Source organism: Gymnoscopelus microlampas (assembly GCF_963454915.1).
Source record: "Gymnoscopelus microlampas genome assembly, chromosome: 2".
Classification (NCBI taxonomy): domain Eukaryota; kingdom Metazoa; phylum Chordata; class Actinopteri; order Myctophiformes; family Myctophidae; genus Gymnoscopelus; species Gymnoscopelus microlampas.
Window position 1 is genome coordinate 49,782,672 of NC_139939.1, and position 21,322 is coordinate 49,803,993.

The window sequence follows — 21,322 nt, forward strand, 5'->3', positions numbered from 1 at the left end:
GTATGTGTACATTGTTGTAGGGTATGTACAGTACCAAATAACTAATGTCCTTTTTGTAACCCATATCCCAGATGTTTGTAATATGACCCATTCAAAGTGTATTAATGCATTAAAACTGGGAAAGCATTTGTGTAATTTTAGATTTTAGCTAAACAAATATATAGCAACATACGTTTTTCAGAAAACTCTTAGGATTTAGAACAGTGGTTCTCAAAAATAGCATATATACAAGCTCACAGCCGCACTGCGAGGGCCAAGCACATATCAATTTGGGGGTTCTTGGCACAAAAAGGTTGGAGAACTACTGATTTAGAAGCCATTTGTTGAATCAGCCCCAGGTCTTAATGGGTTAGTAGTCCAGTATTCCAGTATCCCAGCATATTAGCACACACTGTAGATATCCTTTTTATCATGGTTCTGATACTGTATAGCCTATAAAATGTAGGGGGGGGGGACCACAATAACATACATTTCAGGGTAGAAAAGTTTATTGGTACAGTATAAATATGTAAAAGGAAATTCATTTTAAGACTGCATGTTTATGACTGTTCTTCAAGCTGCTTCACGGCGAGATGAAAATCCATGTTTAATTAAGCAAACCTTGTTAACACTGTACAACATTACATTTAAAACATGTCTGCTGAACATTGTAATACTGCTAAATATGGAACAGAATTGTTCTAAGTATACTGCTTTTGATTTGATTGAGAGCTAGCAAACTTGAGAACATCGGTAGTCGTGCATTGTACAGCATTGATGATCTAGTGACATATTCATGGATGATTTAGGCCCCAGGACAGCCAATACGTAAGGATAATAAAATGCTGATAATAAATAACAAAAAAAACAAACAAAAAAAATACTACTAGTGACTACAAACTCCTGAGACAATACTGTCACTTTAATACTGATACGGAGAGTAAACAAAAATTGTCCTGCCTACGAGACAAATCACTCCACTCCACTCTTCACAAGTAAGCCAACTTATTGTTTTAACAAACTGCGACATGCAAAAATAACAACAAAAGCAACAAATGGTACTACAATACAAAGAACAAAGTTAAATATAACATTGAACAACTTTTTTTTGTATGTGACATTTTTTTCTATTTTCTTTTTTTTTGTTCCATATATAGCCAGTCTTAATTCGCAATGATCTGGGATCTTCCAGATATAGTGCTAGAGAACAAGACAGGAGATATGTATTGATATGTGCTGACAAGGATTTGTATGAGTTCTTCCAACTGGCAGCAAGGCCTGGGGGGATTATTAGTGCATTCACATGGGCTTTGTGGCACATTAGCAGCCATTTATTTTAGACAGGACCGTTGCTCTGTATGTTTCAAGTGCTGTAGAATTTGGTTGTATTTTTTATGTCTACAAGTCTGATGTTCTCAGGAACAGTTCAAAGGTGAACCTTTGCTTCAAGCTTGCTTGGCAAAATTGAGCCCATTTGAACACAGTTTGGATGCTGTTAAGATATCGAGATGCTACTGTGCAATATGTTATTATAGAGATGATCGGTAAGGAGAGGCCACTGGATGTAAGGGGCAGCCAGACAGTTTTCAACCAGTGAGGGTTTGACTCAGTGGGCTGTGCGTGCTCTGTTGGGCCCCTCGGAGGTTGGCTCGCTAGGTGGAGCGTCTTCTGTCTGGGCAGAGGTGGTCTCCGAACCTGTGTTACTGTCACTAGTTCCCTCCTCCATGGCTCCCTCAGGAACGCTCTCCTTGTCCTCTGAAACTCCTTCCTCACTGCCTGGATGAGGATCCAGCTCCTCGGAGGACTTGGACTTCCCTGAATCGGTGAAAAAAGGAGAAATGTAAAAAGAGATCTAACAAAACATACTCAGTTTTTGACCAGGGGCCCTATTTTAATAGTGGAACTTTGTGTCATGGCGCATGGTCTTAATTTGCGCCTTGGGGGTGTGTCCATGCCAATTTGACTATCTACAGGGCACATTGTGGGTGCAATGTGTTAGCGCCGGACGCAACATGCCCTAATTTAGTCATGGGTATGTTTTGGGCATTGTATTAACGAGAGGTTCGGGCCGCACATCTAGAGTTCGGGCCACTACCCGGCCCTCACACCTACATCGCACTGCCGTCTCCAACCAATATGTCTGAGTCATAGTGTCGGGGGCTTTGTCAGAATACCTGTTGTACCCGTCTGTCTGTCTGTCTGTCTGTCTGTCCGAGTCCCTTTTATGCCCATATATGGAGATATTAGTATCTGTCAGTCCATGTCCCTTTTATGCCGATATGTGGAGATCCATGATGTCATCAGTATAACTGACGGAGGCAACGGTGCGGTCGCACAGGGCCTCACACTTGGGGGGCCTCACACCAGGCAGGGTTTATTTTTTCTCTCTCTAATAAATATATAAATGTTAGCAGAATCACGTTTATTGTGTGAATTATTATTTAATAGTCAGTCCGTTTCATCTACTTCGAGACGATCTAGGCTACTTCCAACTTCCAGTAGCTAGATTTCAAAATAAAACCGGTGTTGTCTAATCACATTGCACGTTTCCAATTGTGTAAATAAAACAAGACTCTTATTTTGAAAGCCTCCCAGTTTTAGGAGGAAATCCGGTTTCTATTGAAGCCATTTGACGCCTCACAAATCTAAACAAAATAACAGACTTGGATTAAACACAAGAATTTGGCAAAACTTCATAGTGACGATAAGAAAACCATGCTTATGACTTACACAATGTAGACACTTTGGAAGCGCGTCTGCGTTCTCTTTCAACCTCCGTGGCAGGCAGCCAGGGGCGTCATTTGGGATCACAGGGGGTGAGCTGCCACCCCCTAGCTTTTGCATCCAAAATAGAATTTTGTCAATTTACACATATTTTCTCCACCACAGAACGTTTGCAGGGCACTGCCTACATAGATTAATTGCCCTCTGTGTATAAATCCATGCTGTATGCTGCATCTCCAGTAAAGCTTGATTATACTAAATTGAGCTTGAAGATCGTCAAGTTTCAGTGCACGACACCACGCACAACGCAGTATATCAAGGCAAGCCCTTAAATCAGGCGTGTCAAACTCGTTTCGGGGTAAGGGACGAAAAGTGACTTGATGAGGGCCGCGACCATTTGCGATTTAAGGCTTAAATTGAAACCAAACCTGGGCGTGCCGGCGCAAGTAAATGAGGCATACGCTCTGTTTCTTTCCATCACCGCTCGTCACGCATAGCAGCCGCACCATTTTCTTTTATTTCCTAGAATGTATGAAGAATCCAGTGCTTGAAATGCCACCTCAACTGCTGAACTTGAGTGTTGTGTTGTGCTTTTTACTTCTTCCGCCTGTAGCTATAATATCTCCTCATGTCCAAGAGAGATCTGCGATATCTTGGCATATCAACTGAATCACATGCTTGCTCTTCAGTTAGATTGTTTTTAAACCACTTATTAAAGCATGATGGATGGCTGTCTGCGCCGTGTGTCGTCATCTCCCCTTTGATGGTGACCTGTAATGCATTGAGTGTCATTGTGTGGTGTAGATAGTTATCAATCACCTGCGTTCAGCTGATAAGACCAGCTTGAACTTGAAGCACAAAGTCTGTGGGGAAAATAGCATTGCGCCATGATTGCGCCAGACCACACATCATTTTAAGACCAACACACCCCCACGCACAAAATCTGCGCTAGATCATTTGGTATCTAGACAAGGTGTGTATTTAACCATTGCATCGGGATGATACGGAATGCACATTGCACTCAGTCAGTACTAACCGGCATTGCACTGCATTGCGCCGCATAGTGCTAGGTGGAAGATAGGGCTCTAGAACTGAAGCAGGGTAACAGAATGTTTAAATAAAAAAGGGAATTTGTTGCCGTTTATGAAGCCACAGACAAAGCCACAGGCAGCACTTTTACCCGTGGTATCCACGGGGTCGGCTTCCGTGTCCTCGCCCTCCTTGTTGCTACTTTCACTCAGAGAATTCTGCTGTGATTTGCCACCATGTGTTGCACAGATGTGTTTCTCTTCCTCTGCCAGGACACAGGTGGGTGCTTCTCGGCCAGCTTGGTCTCCTGTCTCCTTCTCTCGGTCAGCCACTCGTTTGCGGGATGCCTCCTCTGCTGCAGCAATCTCTGCAGAAATCTTCTCCATGTCCACCTCCACTTTCATGCAGCACAGCTGGATGGAGGGACAGCAATATATGGGGTTATGATTCACATTCTACAGGGTGTGTGTGTGTGTGAGTGTGAGTGTTGGAGATTTTATGAACCAAGTAATCTTTGAGGAACTGCTGTCTCGTGCTTTGCATCACCTCTCGGCAGCAGACAATGCACTCTCTTAAAAACAGGAACACTGTGGCATGTTTCTATCACACAGTACTGCTAGACTTGTGGCCAAGAGAGTGAGACATGCCAAACCTTGATCCTTTGAATTGCAAAAATGAAAGCATGTTTTTCTGGTTTTAGTTGTCCTCATCGAGGTGGGTGAATGTGCCCAATGGCACTAAACACTATCTCGGAAGGAACACTGGTACGTTAATGAGCTAGACAGATTTGTCATATTGCTTGTAAGGATACAACACTAATGTGAGGATATTTCCAATTATTCCGATAATGGAAATTCATTATCTGATCAAATTGAGGTTTTATTGAGATAAAAGATTAAAATAAATGTATATCCCCCCATTCCTATTTGTATCAATGTGTGGCTATTATCAATGCCTTTATTATTATTTAAAAAAATAACACAATTAATTATTGCTGTAGGATTTAGGACGAGAGGCACCGCCGAGCGAGCTTAGGCGAGCGAGTCGCCGTGCCGAACGTTGCGAAGTCTGCTTCAGTCGGCTCAGCGCTGTCCGAGTTATGTCTCGATAGGGACAGAATCGTAAATCATGTTCTGGGGTGAGCGTTCGGCACAACTGCAAATCAAAGTGACAACCTCTACATCAAATTTTTTAAATCGACTTCATGGTGGCACTATACCAGCACGCTTTAAGTTTTGGCCTATAACAATAAAAATCTTCCCCCGGATTCCTTGGATCATGATGATTTTCTGCGATTTTTCACTCAAAACCAACTTTCCGCTACATATTTTGTGCAAAAGTCATGTCATTTTTCATACATGTTTTTGATATTCCATAGCGATTGGCTATAATTGGCTTCCAAAATTTGCTTGGTGACCTATTTCTTAAAAAAAACACAATATATCATGAACACAACATCCATTCAACTCATGTTGAGGGTACTCTATAGAATGCACCACCAAAAGCAACTCATGAGAAACAGCATTATGTGCTCCACAGAGAATCCCTTCTAGTTATATATGTGCTTATGGTGCATGCGCTTGTATGTGCTTAGGTGTTCAATGTAGCAAGCTTGCATAGAATTTGACAGCAATACTGTTGGTCCAGGACACATTTCTTGGCAAAGACAAATTAAAGCCCATTAAGATATGTGCCAGAACAGGACAGATAAAGAGTGTCGTTCTTTCGTGAGGTTTTTTGCGCAAATGTGGCAAATATTTAATCATTTATTTTTACTCCTTCGTGGACCTAGATTTATTCTGGAGGGCCCTATTAACGCTCTATACCTCAGTGGTCTAGAAGTTAGTCAAGCTGGCCCCTGTGCAGACGATTGACATTTTGAATCTCACCAGAGACACTGTTATGCATTGTCATTGCCAATGACTCTGGTATAAATATCTTCCTCTGTCCGTAAAAACAAAAAAAAAATCACACCCTGTGTGAAGGAAGCGGTGCCTTTGGGGCGGGGCCTCCTGGTGGCGCTATAATAGGGCGGGGCGGGGCTTCAGCAATTAATGCTCGTCCCTATTGGTGGTGTAAGTCCACATACGAAATTTGGACTTGGTGGCATGCTGCAAACTGGAGTTATAGCTGTTTAAAGGCAGTGGCCTCCTGGTGGCGCTATGATAGGGCGGGGCGGGGCTTCAGCAGTCAATGCTCATCCCTATTGGTGGTCTAAGTCCACATACCAAATTTGGACTTGCTGGCATGCTGCGAACTGGAGTTATAGCTGTTTAAAGCCCGTGCTCAAACGGACAAACGGACAAACGGACAAACGGACATACGGACGGACAAAGTCAAGTGTAGAGCGGTTGGCACCGCTAAAAACATTTGCCTGATGACGACCTAAACGGTGCCTTTCGAAATAAATTAGTTTGGGAGCTACAATCCAGTATGTGGATATTTGAACCACTCAAAGATTTTATCATTACCATGTTTTTGCAACCAAAAAGTTCTGCACAAATGTTATGTCCTCCTGCAACAGGTATTATTATGCAAGGTGATTCATCACGGCTTGGCACTGATGAGCATGTTCACTCATTTACTTTAGCTTTAAGATGCCTGTTAAATGAATTCAAGATTTTGTAGTGCTCAGTGTGTGGTGGTTAGAGACCTAAGGAAATTAAAAGTGTGTTGCACTTTTAGAGCAAATCCTTTTCTGTGCATTTTTGTCCCTAAGAGTCCAATCTAAATTACTTCTGTCAAACTCAAATGTACTGTGATTACATCAGCAAGTCCTTATGAATAATTATGAATCATGATTTCTTTCACCTGTGTGATACCAATAGCTCATGTTCTTCAAGACCATGGCATGGGTTTTCAACTGGTGGTCCGTGAAGGTATTGCATGTGGTCCCAGACCATGCATTTAGTTATGTAGGACAGTGAAGATTTGTATTTTATTTTATTTTATCGACCACTTGTTGAGAAACAGTGCAATAAATGACCTGGTGACGTATAATGATGTGTCAATGTTGTCAGTTACTGGGAAGTCGGATGTCAAGAACTTCCACAGAAATAGGAAACTGAAACGGATTGCCTGGTTGAGTCACCATTATTAGGAAATGTGGCCATAATCAATCACATGTGTCCGCTCATACATAAGTTGCAATAATTTTTTTTAGCTCTGGACCACTAGCACATCTCAGTTAAATAATAACTGTTAAGGGCTTGATTTCATTTAATTAACAAATTAAATTAAGCCCTTAACAGTCATTATTTAATTTCAAGCTTTTCCCCCCATATCACCCCTCCCAACACAAAAGTGGTCCTCAGGTTGATTCTCAGTCAGGGTGGTGGTCCCTGGTTCAAAATCAGTTGAAAACCCCTGCTCTAGACACACCTGATTTTCATTAGGGAGACACTCTTGGGCTGCTACGTTCTTTATTTAACTCAAGATGAAAGCCAGACGGTGCATTACTCGTTCTAAACTTAAACAGTACATAAAGCATGTATCTTAAAACATTTGAGGTAAAAAATAGGCAACGCAGTAACAGAACTGCCTCTCTTACTGCCTTCTTCTGATTGGTTGAAATGAAAGAACGGGAACAGGCTGTTTCTATACCCTTTTCTTTTCGCCGATAAAGTATTGTTTTTGTTTGCGTTGGAGGTGCACCGTCTGAAGCAGACTTGAGCCACGAGAGGCACCGCCGAGAGAGCCTAGGCGAGCGAGTCGCCGTGCCGAACGTTGCGAAGTCTGCTTCAGCCGGCTCAGCGCTGTCCAAGTTATGTCTCGATGGGGGACAGCATCGAGACATAAGGGGACAGAATCGTAAATCATGTCTTGGGGTGAGCGTTCGGCACAACTGCAAATCAAAGTGACTACTGGCCAATCACAGCACGTCTTTTCCGGGACTTGGCAAAACAATGTCGTAGATTGTATATACGCAGTACGACGAGACATCAGCTGCAGAACCCTTGATCCCATAGCCCGAGGTGACGGTACGGTCGGCTGAGACTGTGATTGGTTGAGGCACAACATGCCTCCGTTGCAGAGGAAAGGCACATTATTTTATTCTGCTTGGCCTATGCATGTTATTGTATTTACAGTATATGTAACATGTTGGAAACTACTTTAAAAAATGAACATTTCCACATTTCTGCGGTTGCGTTCTATCTTATGTTGTGACCTTGTTTATTGTTTACGGTTGAATCTGTGATTTAAGGAGTTACAAAGGACATTGGGATTTTTTTGGGTTGGGAGGGATATTGTGAACGCATTATTGTTTATTTGTTTGTTTATTTGTTTTATTTGTTAGGGAAAGAGACAGGGACAGTATAAATCCCAAAGTGTATTTTATTTACCTTTTGCTTTGTAAATTATTAATTAGTGGCTTCTGAATATAAAACGCATCAGCTAAAAACCTGTCGATCCCGTTGTTTTTTTCTTTTTGTTAACCTTTCAAAGTTAAAGGCCGATTGTTACAAGCTTAGCAAAAAAGCCACTTTGTGACGTCCTAACCACTTAATGCCCTATACTCCCCCAGGACTCTATACAGGGCCCCTACTTTTTTTTCTACACTAAATATCTTTGTCGGAAAATAGCCAATCTACAAGCTCACAACAAGTCATATTGCAACAGGTTGTGAGCTTGCAGATCGGCTATTTTCCCCAAACGTTCACCCCAGAATAGCGACGCTAGGGTTCAAGTGGTTAAGGGGAAGAAAACAGCAGGATGGAAATGGATAACTTTCTTAAGCAGCACTTTTCTGTTCTCCACATTTCATCAGCTTCACAACAATAACACCTCCTTGTTTCTAACTCACATGTGGCTGAACTAACCAATCAGATGCTAGAAGGACTTAAGACTGTGGTGGTAAATGCACGGCAAACCCAGAGGTAGATTCAGAAGATTATTCTAACTATACAAAAATGCCAATGTACATATTTAAAACATGTATGTAAATAACATTGTAAACATGTTAATACATAACTGTGTAAACGTTGGTAAATATATTTCTAAAACTTACAATTAACTTCTAACCCTCACAATTTTATGGAGTACTCCTAATAATGCAATGCACATGGTTACATATTTACACCTTTTAACCTCCTTTGGTCTGAAATGCAACCTTTGATCTTTTAGTGAGACCATTCTGCTCCTTCTGATGACTAGACGGAAGATTAGGGTCAGGATGTTGCCATTCAGGTCCCTACACTTTGTAATGATCTGCCCGAGGAGCTTAGGCAAACAAACTGTTGTCTAAATCACATGTGAAACCACATCTTTACAAGCTGTCTTTTATGAGATTGTTTTTATTACAGGTCTGTATTTTATTACCTTCACCATGGAGGTAATGTTTTCTGTTAGCAGGATATCTTGAGCAGTTATGAACAAATTTGCACAAGACCCGGGTGGAAAGGTTGGTCCTGGGCCAAGGAAGAACTGGTTAACTGTGTTTTATTGTATTATTTTAATGTGTTTACAGTTTATCTACGTTCTATGTATTTTACAATGCCTAATTCTTCAATTATGGCATATTTACTTTAGGAGGCTATTATTTGTTGTTTTAATGTTGCTACAAACAAACATTTAACATTTCAAATTGACTTTATTTTGGTTTTCTGTGATATTGAAGAGTACACTGCAGTGGCAGCTCAACACATGCACAGACTTGAGCTTTTTCCTTTTCCTTCGCCATCTGTATACATTAGGTAACTGATAACGGTTCATAAAAGGTAAATGGCGCCGCCTGTTGTATGGTGTAGAGAGTGCATTTAACAATACAGTGCTGCATATTGGGTCACTCACATCAACTCAATGATGATAGCTATGTATATGTATTTGCCAGGACATGTGGATGGAGTTAGCAGCAGCTGATGGCTGTATAACAGAGCTAGCCTTCCTCATGAGCAAAGTAGCACTCGTATCGTATGATAAATGATGATGCAAAAATCGAGCTCGCGGGTCGCCCGGACACCCCGTTGGCCTAGCGGTCCAGACGCACACCACATATGCTGGTAATCGAGCTTGACAGCGGGTCACGGGTTCGACTCCCGATCCCGACGACCTTTGCTGTGTGTCACCCCCCCCCCCCCCCCATCTCTCTCCCCATTTCCTGTCAGCCCACTATCCTATCAATAAAGTCAGAAAAAGCCCAAAAACATAACTTAAAAAAACTAAACAAATCAAGCTTGCATGGAAGCTAGTGTTGATGGCCAAAGTCTATATAACAAATACTGTACCCTTTTGAGTTCGTTTGTGAAACATTCTGTGGCTTCAATGAATTTCCTTTTCTTATCCTGGTGGCGGTCTTCAATCTGAAGCAACTCTGCCTCCAATTTCCTCTGCGATCAAGGGACATATTTATTAGTTTTATTGCATGCTTAATAACACAAACAAACATACATGCCATATTCTGTATAATAACAATTAGGGTGACAAACAGAATTTGGCTTTACCTGATGTACCATCAAAGACTGGACCTGCCGTTTGAGGACCTGCATGCGAGCAGTGGTTACAACCGATCGCACATCTGGAACTACGCTCTCACTAAGGATCTCACTGATCAAACGGTGGTTGCGTTGGAAACGAGCAGCAGCGGAATGCTTTATGGAGAATCCATCATCATAATCTGAAAGGAGGAAGCAAAAGCATTAGACTTGTTGCGAATGTTTTAGATAGTATTTCATGCACCATGTGCCAAGCTGAGTATACTGAACATGAACTGGATGGATAGCCACCATTGACAGGGCAGGCAGGGTGAGGTTCGAGGAAAAGATGTGCAGAAAACTTGGTGCACATCTTGTTCTGTGCGGACACTTAAAACGGCAGGTAGCTGGTATTTATACAGAAGTAAGTATAGGCTATTATGTCAAAATTCAACCTTGAGGAAAGCATTGTTGTGATGAATGGAACAAGCTGTTGTAATTACATAACCCGTGTCTCAATGTCCAATGGTTCAATTTGAAGCCTACAATTGTTCATCTTTGGTGTAAATGTATGCTCGTTCACTACATAAAACAAGTGTTCATTGTCAAGCAAATACATCCAAAGACATCTATTGGATACATTTTTACTTACAGTAATTGAGAATACAGCAGACATTTGCCCTATGGTTGTCTTCAACTCAAACATTGTGCCTCTTTTTTAATTAAGTTGTTACATACAGTGTCACTGAGATTATAGTGGACAGCTCATAAGAAGTGTTTCACTGAATTACGCCTAGGGAACATTCAGTAAGTTTAATACTAAATCACTACACACTACTCCTGCCTAATCAAATTACATGAAACCCTCTGCTCTTAAGAACTTCCGATCAATGGTTGGTGGTCTTTGCCTTAAACTTAGGTTTAATCAACCCAGTTATAAGCACTTATTATAACATTGAACTGCTGAGATGCGATGTTTGTTATATTCATCTTATTCTTTTCAACCGCAATGATGAGTACAACTCTCATGTAAGCAGTATATCTCAGCAAGCTTTTGACGCCAATAGGAATAAAGTGGGAGAGACTAGCACCTCGCGGGTGGGAGAAAAAAATGTAATGTAAAAGTGACTGATGGACTTTACCAATGACGGCAATATGCCAAATGTAATACCATACGAGAGCTGTTCTTTTAACCCCCCCCCCTCCAATCTTTCAGTGTCTAAGCAACCGTAGCATAAACATTTTTGTCAACGTACGTGCAGCTTGCACAGAACATAACCCGCAGGGATAGCAACTCTGACGTTTTCAAGGTCTGGGTGTCTCTAAATAGCTATGGGGTTTATCTCTGGTTTCCTGTACATCATTATCTTCCATTGTAGATCAGCTGCTAGACCCTAGACAAGGATCACCCCAGTTGAGGTGGGTGGAACCCAAAGGTCCACTTTTAATGTGTTTTAATATGAGTGTGTGTGTGTGTGTGTGTGTGGGGGGGGGGGGGGGGTCAGGATTGCACAATTATGTCTAAACCAATGCTAAGAATACTATAACACTATAACAGTTGTGCAATACAAGGCCATGCTTGGCAGCTTAAAGGATGAAATGGCACGTCAGAGGTGGCACTAACAAAAAATGTGGAAAGTTCTAGTGTTGGAGGAGGAGAGAATAAAATAATGGTTTCACACACAGTGTGTGGGATGACCTCTGTGTGTGGTTGTAATTACAGTTCTAAACTTTTATAGGGAAGGCATTTGAGTAAAGGGCCTTACCCTTACTCTTTTAAATTAACAAATTCTATAGATTAGGGGTGGGAAGATATGAGTAACTCACGATACCGCGACAATATTTGGCCCTCCATAACGATATCACGATACACGATATCTGCGATAATCGATATATTGCAAGAAATTGCATCAACAATACATCAAAACTGTAGAAGAAAAAACACCCATAAAAAGCTATAAACACAGAATTCACATGAAACCTAATCAGATTCTTTATAGGGCATCACAATCTGGCCAATCAAACATGAGACAATGTAAAACAAATTGCATAGTGCCTAGGGATGTGAGGAAATGGAAAGTCAGCAAGCTGTTGTGTTGATGACTAGGGTTGGTTGTACTATAGAATGTCTGTTCTCCATCATTTTCCGATGTGTTTATCCTCTTAAAATAGTAACGCATGTTTGCAAGTTGTACCTGACTGAGAGGATAATCAGCAGCCACTGCATGCTGCTCTCGTGCAGTGGTCTCGTGCCACAGGGTTACGCTTTGCTTGGCGCCAGTGTATCAATAACATGTTGCGACAGGAAGTACGACGACATATTGCTGTATCGATTTTTTGTCCCACCCCTGCTACTCTATAGAGTATAGATTTTCTTTCACTAATTGATCACTTGTCTTTTTATATCACTTTATTATTTTAGAGCATTTGTGTGTGTCTGTTCACACAAATCTGTTCCTGGTGTTCTTTTTTTCCCTCCTTTTAACAAAATTCATCAAATTCTATTGCTTGTTCTATAGGAATGTTTATGAAAAGTTACATACAACCAGAAATTTGGGTGGAAGGGTGGCACTAGATGAAAGGCCATGGGGTCACTAAAATTAGTACCGTGCATGAAATCAGCCAATTCGATTATAAAATGTATTGTATGCAAAGTTGACATTTTGGCCTAAGGATGGTGCTAGAGTTAAGGTCATGGGGTCACTCAAAGGTTCATACTCAGAAGAAGGTAAAACATTCGCACACTGGTTTAAAGCTCCCAAAACGTATTTTATTAAATGGCGCAACGTTTCAACCATATAGGTCAGGCATCAGGCATCAGGCAAATAAACATTTTATTTGACTGATTCTCCTTGATTCTTGCCTTGATGTCCAGCACCTGGCCTAAATACAGGTACAAGATGTCCACACCATCTCCTCTGTGAACTGTTCATACTCAGAAAGCATGAAAGTTCCATAGCAATCCAGCCAACAGTTTTCCACAAAATTTTGCCGGTCTCAGCATACGGTGGATTCTCCCACACACACACACACACTTTTGAGAAGAGCAGACAAACCTCACTTACATACCTGTCTATCATTCACCTGAAAGTCAGAGCTTAAATCAGCGTGTAAATATGCAAATATTGCATATATATACGAACCTAATAAGTTGGACCAGGCGACTGTATACAGTGCTGGAACAGTGATTTTACCACAAATCTCTGCTGTTTGTTTATATCAACCTCTGACATGCTTTGACATAGTCTCAGCCGAAGGCGTGGCCGAGACTATGTTTTCGCCCCTGTCCGTCCGTCCGTCCGTTCGCCGTCTGTGTACTGCTAATCTCCGGCACTGTTAGACTGATCTGCATGAAACTGTGCATGCACACTCCCTGGAGGCCAGAGCAGAACCTCCGCTCCACATTTTTCACATCGGCCTGTTATAGCGCCACCAGGAGGCCAATTTTTGCAAAACAATTTTCTTTATATTACTCCTACACATTTTGTCCAAACATCACGCAAATCGGTACACATTATCTCTATAGTCATGTGATCAAGAAGGATCTGTCAGGTCTTTTCATATTCCATCCTGATTGCCTAAGATTGGCTTCCAAAGTTTGCAGGAGTGGCCTGTTTTGAACAAAATGCCTCAAATCATCAATACAGCGTCAGATTGCCGTGCAACTTTGCACATACGTCCCCACTAGGCCAAGGAAGAAAGGCTACCCTACATTTTTTTAAATCGGCCTCATGGTGGCGCTATAACAGGCTGATTCACATTTTGGCCTGTAACTGAACCAATCGGCATGAAACTTTGCACGCACACTATAGAAGCCAAGAAAAAACCTCTGCCCCACATCTTTCATATCGACCTGTTATACCACCACCAAGAGGCCGAACCATTTTTATATATTTGTATATATTTTTTTGTCCAAACAATCTTGCCATTTCTGGCGACAGACACAGTGGACAACATGTGTGTTATCTCTCTCCATTAATTTATTTCATTATTTAATTTAATAATTAAAGGACGTTTCACGTTTGTACCTCCGGTCCATGGTACACTGCTGACGGATTGTGGAAATAAAACAATATAATGAGTGTTCAGCTAGTTAGAAACTATTGAAGGTGCTGCAAAAACTGCCAAACTGAACGTCGTGCAAGGTACTGCCGAAATTTCTTTGCTCTGCAATGACATAATTTTGTTCTTATTGACCTGCCGAAGTCGAAAAAAGTTCAATTTCGTTTAGAGTATGCTGTAGCCTTAAGACTCTGCTGTGTATATTTTTCTCTGTGGGTTGACCAATAGATCTCAAATTGCACTCGGGCATGGACCATTGGCCTCTGCAGGGAGTTAGAAAGCCAATTCGTCACTTTTTCCCAAATGTAAGCTGTTTATTAGCATTTCTGTGAACCTCTCACTTAATAAAGAACTTGCTGTGGGTGGATGGGGAAGGAATCATGGGAGCAGTGCCAGGCTTAATTTATCAGCAGGTGTTTCCAATTGTCTAATTGTACTCTCCTCTTTGTAGTACATGCTGTACCTGGGCTGTACTCAACAACACCAGAGACTGCCAGCGGAAAGAGAGCTGGCTAAACACTGTAAGGGCATTGATGTAAACACATAGCAAGCAGCAGACCCAACAAGGCTGGTCTACACGTAGCCTATATAAACTTGCACCAATATGTGAGTGGTCAATCAAACACAGCTTTCATTTCAAAACTGTGTCATCAGTGTCCGCAACAACACCACAGTTACACTCAGCGTGTTACAGTGACATAACAATGGGGACTTTCATACAGTTGCACATGCATTTTTGTCTTTAGTTCAGTGGGTTGTTATATTGATCTGATACGGATTGAAGCTTATTTTTCATTTATCCAAATTTAAATGGATAGTTCACCCAAACAATGCCTTTTTTTCCTATCGATTAGTCACCCCATTGAGACTTTGTTTTTAGTTTTCGTCGCATTCCTAAGAAAAAAAATAGACTCTTTGCGTCTCCTACCGGAACCGCTGCCGGTCATCAAATTATTGGCTTAGGAATGCAACAAAAACAAAAAAATATCCATGAATTCAAGTCTCCATGGGGTGACTAATGGATAGCAAAAAAGTCATTTTGGGGGTGAACTATCCCTTTAAGAGGTTTATAAGCAAATCCTGTGGCAAACAGGATCTGTAGTGCCGGTTGTGATGCCAAGTCTCAAGTCTGCACATAGTTTGGCGGCACGCAGTTTGGGCATGGATTAGTGATGATGACTGAAGGACAGATGGGCAGATTTGCACAAAACTTGCTGAAAATGATAAGTATGCTACCTTGAGAGTTTGAAAGGTCAATCATACAGAATGGATGGGTGGATTTCATTAAACTTGGTGGGAATGATCAGTAGGCTGCCCTGGAGAGATGCTTACATTTGGGATCGTAAAGGTCAAAAGACGAGGTCACAATCAAAGGCATGGGAAAATTACTCCCTCATATCTAAGGTGGAAATGGCATATCTCAACAGCTGCACAGTGTAGGCAGAGGTGTGCACTCTACTGAGTGCAATAGTTCTAGTTATTATTATTACCATCTGGATCTTCAGCTGGCTGAATACTCATATAAGGCTCGCCCTTGTCAAGCCTGGACTGTCGCTGTCGACTTTCCTCCTCCAGAGCTGCCTCTGCACGGCTCTTTGCATTGACATAGGCCAGGTAGGCAGGGGAGTTGTGATAGGCCTTCATGCTCTCATTATACTCAATCTACAGTGGGAGAGATGACAGGGAAACAGACAGGCAGGGAAAACATAACAGGTGGTCCCTCAGTGCTATTCAACTACGACAAGATAAGGAAAGAGGTTTACTCAGGTTGTTAGTAAAGGAAGAAATGATGACTGGAGGGACCCACACATCTACTGATCATCACCCATCAGCAGTCCCCGACCCGTCAGTACTCAGTACCATTTGTAAAACAACCAACCTTCTCTGCTTCGTAGTCATTCAAATAATCCTGTTTCTCCTCATCAGTGAGGTCCCTCCACATGCCACCGATTATCTTCCCAATTTCCCAAAGCTTCAGTTCGGGATTGGAGGCTTTTACTTGATCCCAAACCTGGTGATGAGAACCAGACATTGATGTGGGCTTGGATGGTTGGAGGGGCTATAAATGGTTATCTCTTTGCAGAGAGGTCACAAACCAGAGGAGGCCATGTGGTTTAAGCTCCATCTCCAAGCTGATAAAAACCACACTATCTGTGATGTGTCCTAGCTTAGTACCTTGTTCTGGCTTGCCTGAATTTCTGGTTTCATACCTACCTTTAATAACTATTACCAGGGCCTGATGCATAATTCATGGCTCATCTACTGTGTGATGATTAATTATCTAAAAGACTGTGGATGTGTGTCTTGTAAAGCACAGCATGGTGCAAAACAATAGCAATTACATTTACACTTACCTTTCTACTATATCTCATATATGGCATCAATGGCTTATCAGGAGGCTTGGGTGGCTTTGGAATATTAATTCCAGAGGAATTCTGGAGAGGAAACAAAGTCATATTAGGACATACACATTATGTGTGTTGAGTCAGGTTTCTATACTATTTGTACATTATGCTAACCTGGGAAGTAGCCTATAAAAACAACATGCATGCACATGGTTGAGTAATTAGACATGATGCCTTCAACAAAGAGGCTTTGAGTCTAATAAAGGGTGCAGTAAAGCAAATCAGTTAAATTAATTTGACTTAATTAAAGACAGTTTGAAGCCAACCAAGAGCCAGGAATCCTGCAGTGTATGACAGAGTAGCACTGTGCTGAAAGAAAATAATACAGAAATCTGACTTAACTGAGATTTGCCCAATGCAAGACATAATGCCATTGTCAGATATGGACCAACCACAGCTTGCATGCAGCGAATGAATTACTCCTTTGCGGTCAAAGCCATGCCGAGCAGTGGGTCTGTGATGCCATGGCAACGCTGATGGCATGGGTTACTTAGCATGGCTGTCAGCAATGCATACTTTAAAGGCAGGCGGTATCTGAATACACACAGATGGACTCTTTAGCCAGTCTGCACCATGATGGAGGTAGCAGAGGGAGTATGGCATGACACACATTTCAGGAAATCTCTGTAATGGAATGAGTAAGGCTAATTGTACTGTCCAGTGTCCACTCTATGGTGCGTGCTCTGTTAACCCATTAAGACTGTGAACGCATCTGTGTGTCATTTTAAGATTTCTTTGGCTATTGTGGGGAAAAATCGTGGGTCTTTGAATGTATATATTTTTAAAGCGAACATTTGTAACTCAAATGTTTGCTTCTGGGGATTCTACAAATGTCTTCTAAATCCTAACAGTTTTTTGAAAAGACTTATGTTGCTATAATATCAGTGGTTCTCAAAAATTATATGTGTTTGGCCATGGGCCCCCATCTCAAATTATTTTGTTCCAGGGACCCCCCAGAAGTTGTAACAGAGTTAAAAGGGTTAAGTAAGAGTGGAAAATGTGCAAATACCACGACTCTCTCCCCTGACAAAAAAGGGTCGGTCTTGTGACTAGGTGTACTGCTACTGATGCTCGTAGAGGTGATGCTACAATGGTTTGCTTTGTCCTAGCAAGTATGATTGTTCAGCACTGTATTAAAGTCACCTGGGTCTCATTTGTTACTTCTTCTTAATGTATTTTAGTTGTTCCTTTTTATTTAGATTGAGAGACAGAAAGTGGAGGGCAAAGAGGGGGAGGACATGCAATGGAAGTCTCCATCTAGAATCAATCAAACCAGGGATGTTGCAATAGTCGGTCGCTGTATTATTTTCTCCAGTTGTTTCTGCCTATAAATTGCAGTCTTTGGTTCTTAAGATTAATATTCATACCGTTACCCGACTGTTGCTGCTTTGGGTCCCTCCCAGTCTGTAGTTGTTGTAGGCCAGATGGCTGTATGGGTTGTACCCCACAAACCCGGGAGTGTTGGGCATTTGCTGATAGAAATAATTGAGACAGAGAAGCAGTGAAAAGCAATGTAAAGAGACTTGCATGCTGGGACTATAAATGTGTCTGGCATGGTGGTGTATTATTCATGTGAATTATATGGGTGTGGCTGAGAAATTATATTGATTTCAATTATTGGCTTCATTTGGCATACACTATTGTGTATATAAACGCACATTATGCAACAACAGTGTTATTTCAAATTACTGAGTAGTAAGTAGTAACAATTATACTTACCGTTGTGGGGGCTGGGGGAGGGGGAGGGGCATATGATGGCCTCTCTCTCTCTGTTATGAATGACAAGGTTGAAATGAAAAATCTGCATTAATCCTATATGAGCATAATAGGTTATTCCCAATCTTTTGGATGAACATGCAACATTTTCAAAGTTTTATTTTTTTTTAACAGTGAACCCAAAATTAGGCTATTTTGATTGAGTTTCTCCTCAATCTATTATTTATGTATTTATTTAGCCAGGTATATTGCACACAATGAGGAATCTGTCTTGGTGAGGTTGGCGCAGTACACTGAAAAGCAACAGTATATAACATACATTTACAAGTTAGTTAACACAGAATAACTAGAATATAAAGATAAGCAGAAGCTATGTGGTATATGACAGAAATCAAGTGTTTTAATTAATGCACATTTGATGGTGTAGTTAGTAGTGTGTGGCATTAGTTCCACTAAGCTATGACAGAGCACATCAGCAGCCATAGGACCACAGTGGAAGCAAGTCCCCAAGACTTTTTTATGTTATCCTTTTTAGCCCAAATGTACATTTCTATCTAATAAAGTATTCAATCAATCAATCAATCAATCAAGTCCAACAAAACGGAATCACATTCTAATAACTTCCTTACTTGACATCTTTGCAGAGAGGAGGTCAGTCTATTCCAGGCATTGGGTCTGTAATAAACACATTGTATTGGTGGACAGCATATAATAAAGTACATGGGAGATTAATGTTCATTCATTAAAAAAAGGACAAAAACACAGGAATGCCAAGCCAACTCGCAGGACCTTGTCGCTCGGCAAAGAAATAACGTATTTTCAGCAGAAAGAAAAAAGTGTCACCGCGACTTCTTTCAGCCGAAATAACGTCTAATTTCTCTTATTTTTTTCCTTCTTTATATCGAGCGACAATGACGTCCTAGTTGTAAACTAGAACCAGGAGACCTGGTACTGCCAGACCCCTTGTGGTTGAAATCTGAATGGCCGGACTTCGCATGACGTGTGTGCAGAGGAAAAGAGGAAAAGAGGGACAGAGGGACAGAAAAGAGGAAAAGAGGGACAGAAAAGAGGGAAAGAGGGACAGACAAAGCCTCATGTAGGCCTCTGGGTCTGGCAATAATAGCTCATATTACTGCAAGTGCAACATACGCAAGACAAGTTTAAACTGGGATGACAAATGAGCCATTTATTGGTATCGTCACAAAACGTTGCGTTGATTATAAGTTAACGTTCTAATGAACCACTTAAAGCCCTGCATAGGTACTGTGGGGCATTGGTTCTCAAAGTGGGGTTCGGTGACCCCCAGGGGTACTTGAGGGGATACCAGGGGGTCCCCAGCTAAATGATTTATAGGAACCAAATTTACCCTTATGAGTCTGTAACTCTGAGAGTGTACACATGGAACCAAATTGTACACTCTCAGAGTTAAATTAACATTGATTTGACAATATGAATTGGGATCCAAGAGATAGAAATGCCAGTAAATGGGGGTCTGTAGCCCTAATGCATGTCAAACTGGGGGGTCCTTAAATTACAATGGTTGAATCACTGCTAGAGTCGTAAAAATCTTCTTTTATGGGGGTCCCTGGCTTATCTTTTCAAATGGGGGTCCGCGGGCTAATAAGTGTCAATTTGGGGGTCCTTGACATGAAAAAGTTTGAGAACCACTGCCGTGGGGAAAGCTTTCGCCGAAAATAGTAGATCGACAAGCTCACAACACAATGTCGCTTTGTGAGTGAGCTTGTCGATCTGCTATTTTCAGCGAAAGCTTTCCCCACAATAACAGAAAACAGAAAATACACTAGTATTGACCCATATGGGGTTTTAAGTGGTTAACATTTTTCATTGCAATAGGGGGGTGAAACTACTAACTTAACAATGATGTTAATGCTAAAGCTGGTTACTGGTTAGTTTAGGGCTGACAGGCAGTGGTTTCTATGCGGTATTAGCCACTGTCCGGTGAACCAGCTGTGGGTACCTGCCTGGTAACTAGCAAGACACAATGCTACAACAAACACACCAAGGATACGACAGTGACGTCGCTAAAAATCGCGGTCTCGCGGTTCCGAGAAGTGAATGAACGAATCTGAAACACTTCCGCATGACGTTGACGTCACCGACGACACCTTGGTTGTGACTTCATTCTACCGACACAATGCTAGTGGTGCTAATAGTAGCAACACTCGTACAGTCATTTGTATATCTCCTGTTTGGTGGCTAACTAGCGAGTAACAATCGAAATGCGCACGCAGCCCGTTTAGACACTGACATGCTGAATGCATTGCCATCGTAATGTGACATGAATCTTTATGTGATCACTGATAATACTGTGATAATAACTGGTCCATCAGCTTAATTTAACAGTAGCTGGTTTTCACTAGCAGGCTGACGTCTAGCAAGCAAACTTAGCTACCACCACAATGACAATAAAAATGGCATCCCTAAGACATCATTAGCATGCAACGTGAAGTCAAATCAACACATCAAGACATGCATGAACAATTCTAAAGCTTGGTTAGGAATACCCATAGCTTCAATGACAGCTAGCAAACTCACCCTAAAAACCCTTTGTCCACACCACAGTAAAGTGTGTGCGTTGTGGCTTTAACAGGGCAGGCTAACCCACCCTAGCTAGCTCAACTAGAGAAACAGTCCCCACAATAAAACGAATGAAATGGGGTCCACTCATAAGATTCCTGTAGAATCTTCTAGAATTGCACCCCCACCCCCCTCTTTCCAGCTGTTCCTGGGCTCACTGCATGACTGCATGCTCTCTGTTACCGTGGCAGCTGCGATTTACACTGCCATCATAACATAAATATTAATGTTCATATTATTATGCTTAATTACATTGTAAGTGATACTTTGAGAGAGAAAAAAGAATGACACTGCAGTCAAATGTTTACAAACATAATTGTTATGATGCATAACCCTCATCATAATTTACAATTGGAAAATTGGCTGTTTATTACTGAGTCACATTGAAGCAGCAACAAC

At 41.5% G+C, this 21,322-nt stretch overlaps 1 protein-coding gene across 5 annotated transcripts; it reads right to left on the reverse strand.

The window, feature by feature from the left end:
• Positions 1–899: 899 nt before the first annotated feature.
• On the reverse strand, positions 900–21,074 carry LOC311033541 (SWI/SNF-related matrix-associated actin-dependent regulator of chromatin subfamily E member 1-like). 5 transcript variants are annotated; one of them, XR_014599497.1, is made up of 12 exons: positions 20,882–21,074; positions 18,955–19,000; positions 18,329–18,378; positions 17,977–18,081; positions 16,559–16,639; positions 16,084–16,215; positions 15,695–15,866; positions 10,173–10,345; positions 9,957–10,058; positions 3,884–4,145; positions 2,710–2,814; positions 1,654–1,794 (listed from the first exon to the last, which is right to left on the reverse strand). XR_014599497.1 is itself a non-coding variant. In XM_084041105.1 (11 exons), the coding sequence occupies exons 2-11, from the start codon at positions 18,959–18,961 to the stop codon at positions 1,586–1,588; spliced, it is 1,287 nt and encodes a 428-aa protein (XP_083897231.1). In that variant the 5' UTR covers positions 18,962–19,000; positions 20,882–21,069; the 3' UTR covers positions 900–1,585. The 5 variants fall into 5 exon arrangements, 3 of the variants coding, with proteins under 3 accessions (XP_083897231.1, XP_083897229.1, XP_083897230.1); XM_084041105.1 differs by lacking the exon at positions 2,710–2,814 and having other exon boundaries at positions 900–1,794; positions 17,983–18,081; positions 20,882–21,069; XM_084041103.1 differs by lacking the exon at positions 2,710–2,814 and having other exon boundaries at positions 900–1,794; positions 20,882–21,069.
• Between the last annotated feature and the right edge of the window lie 248 nt (positions 21,075–21,322).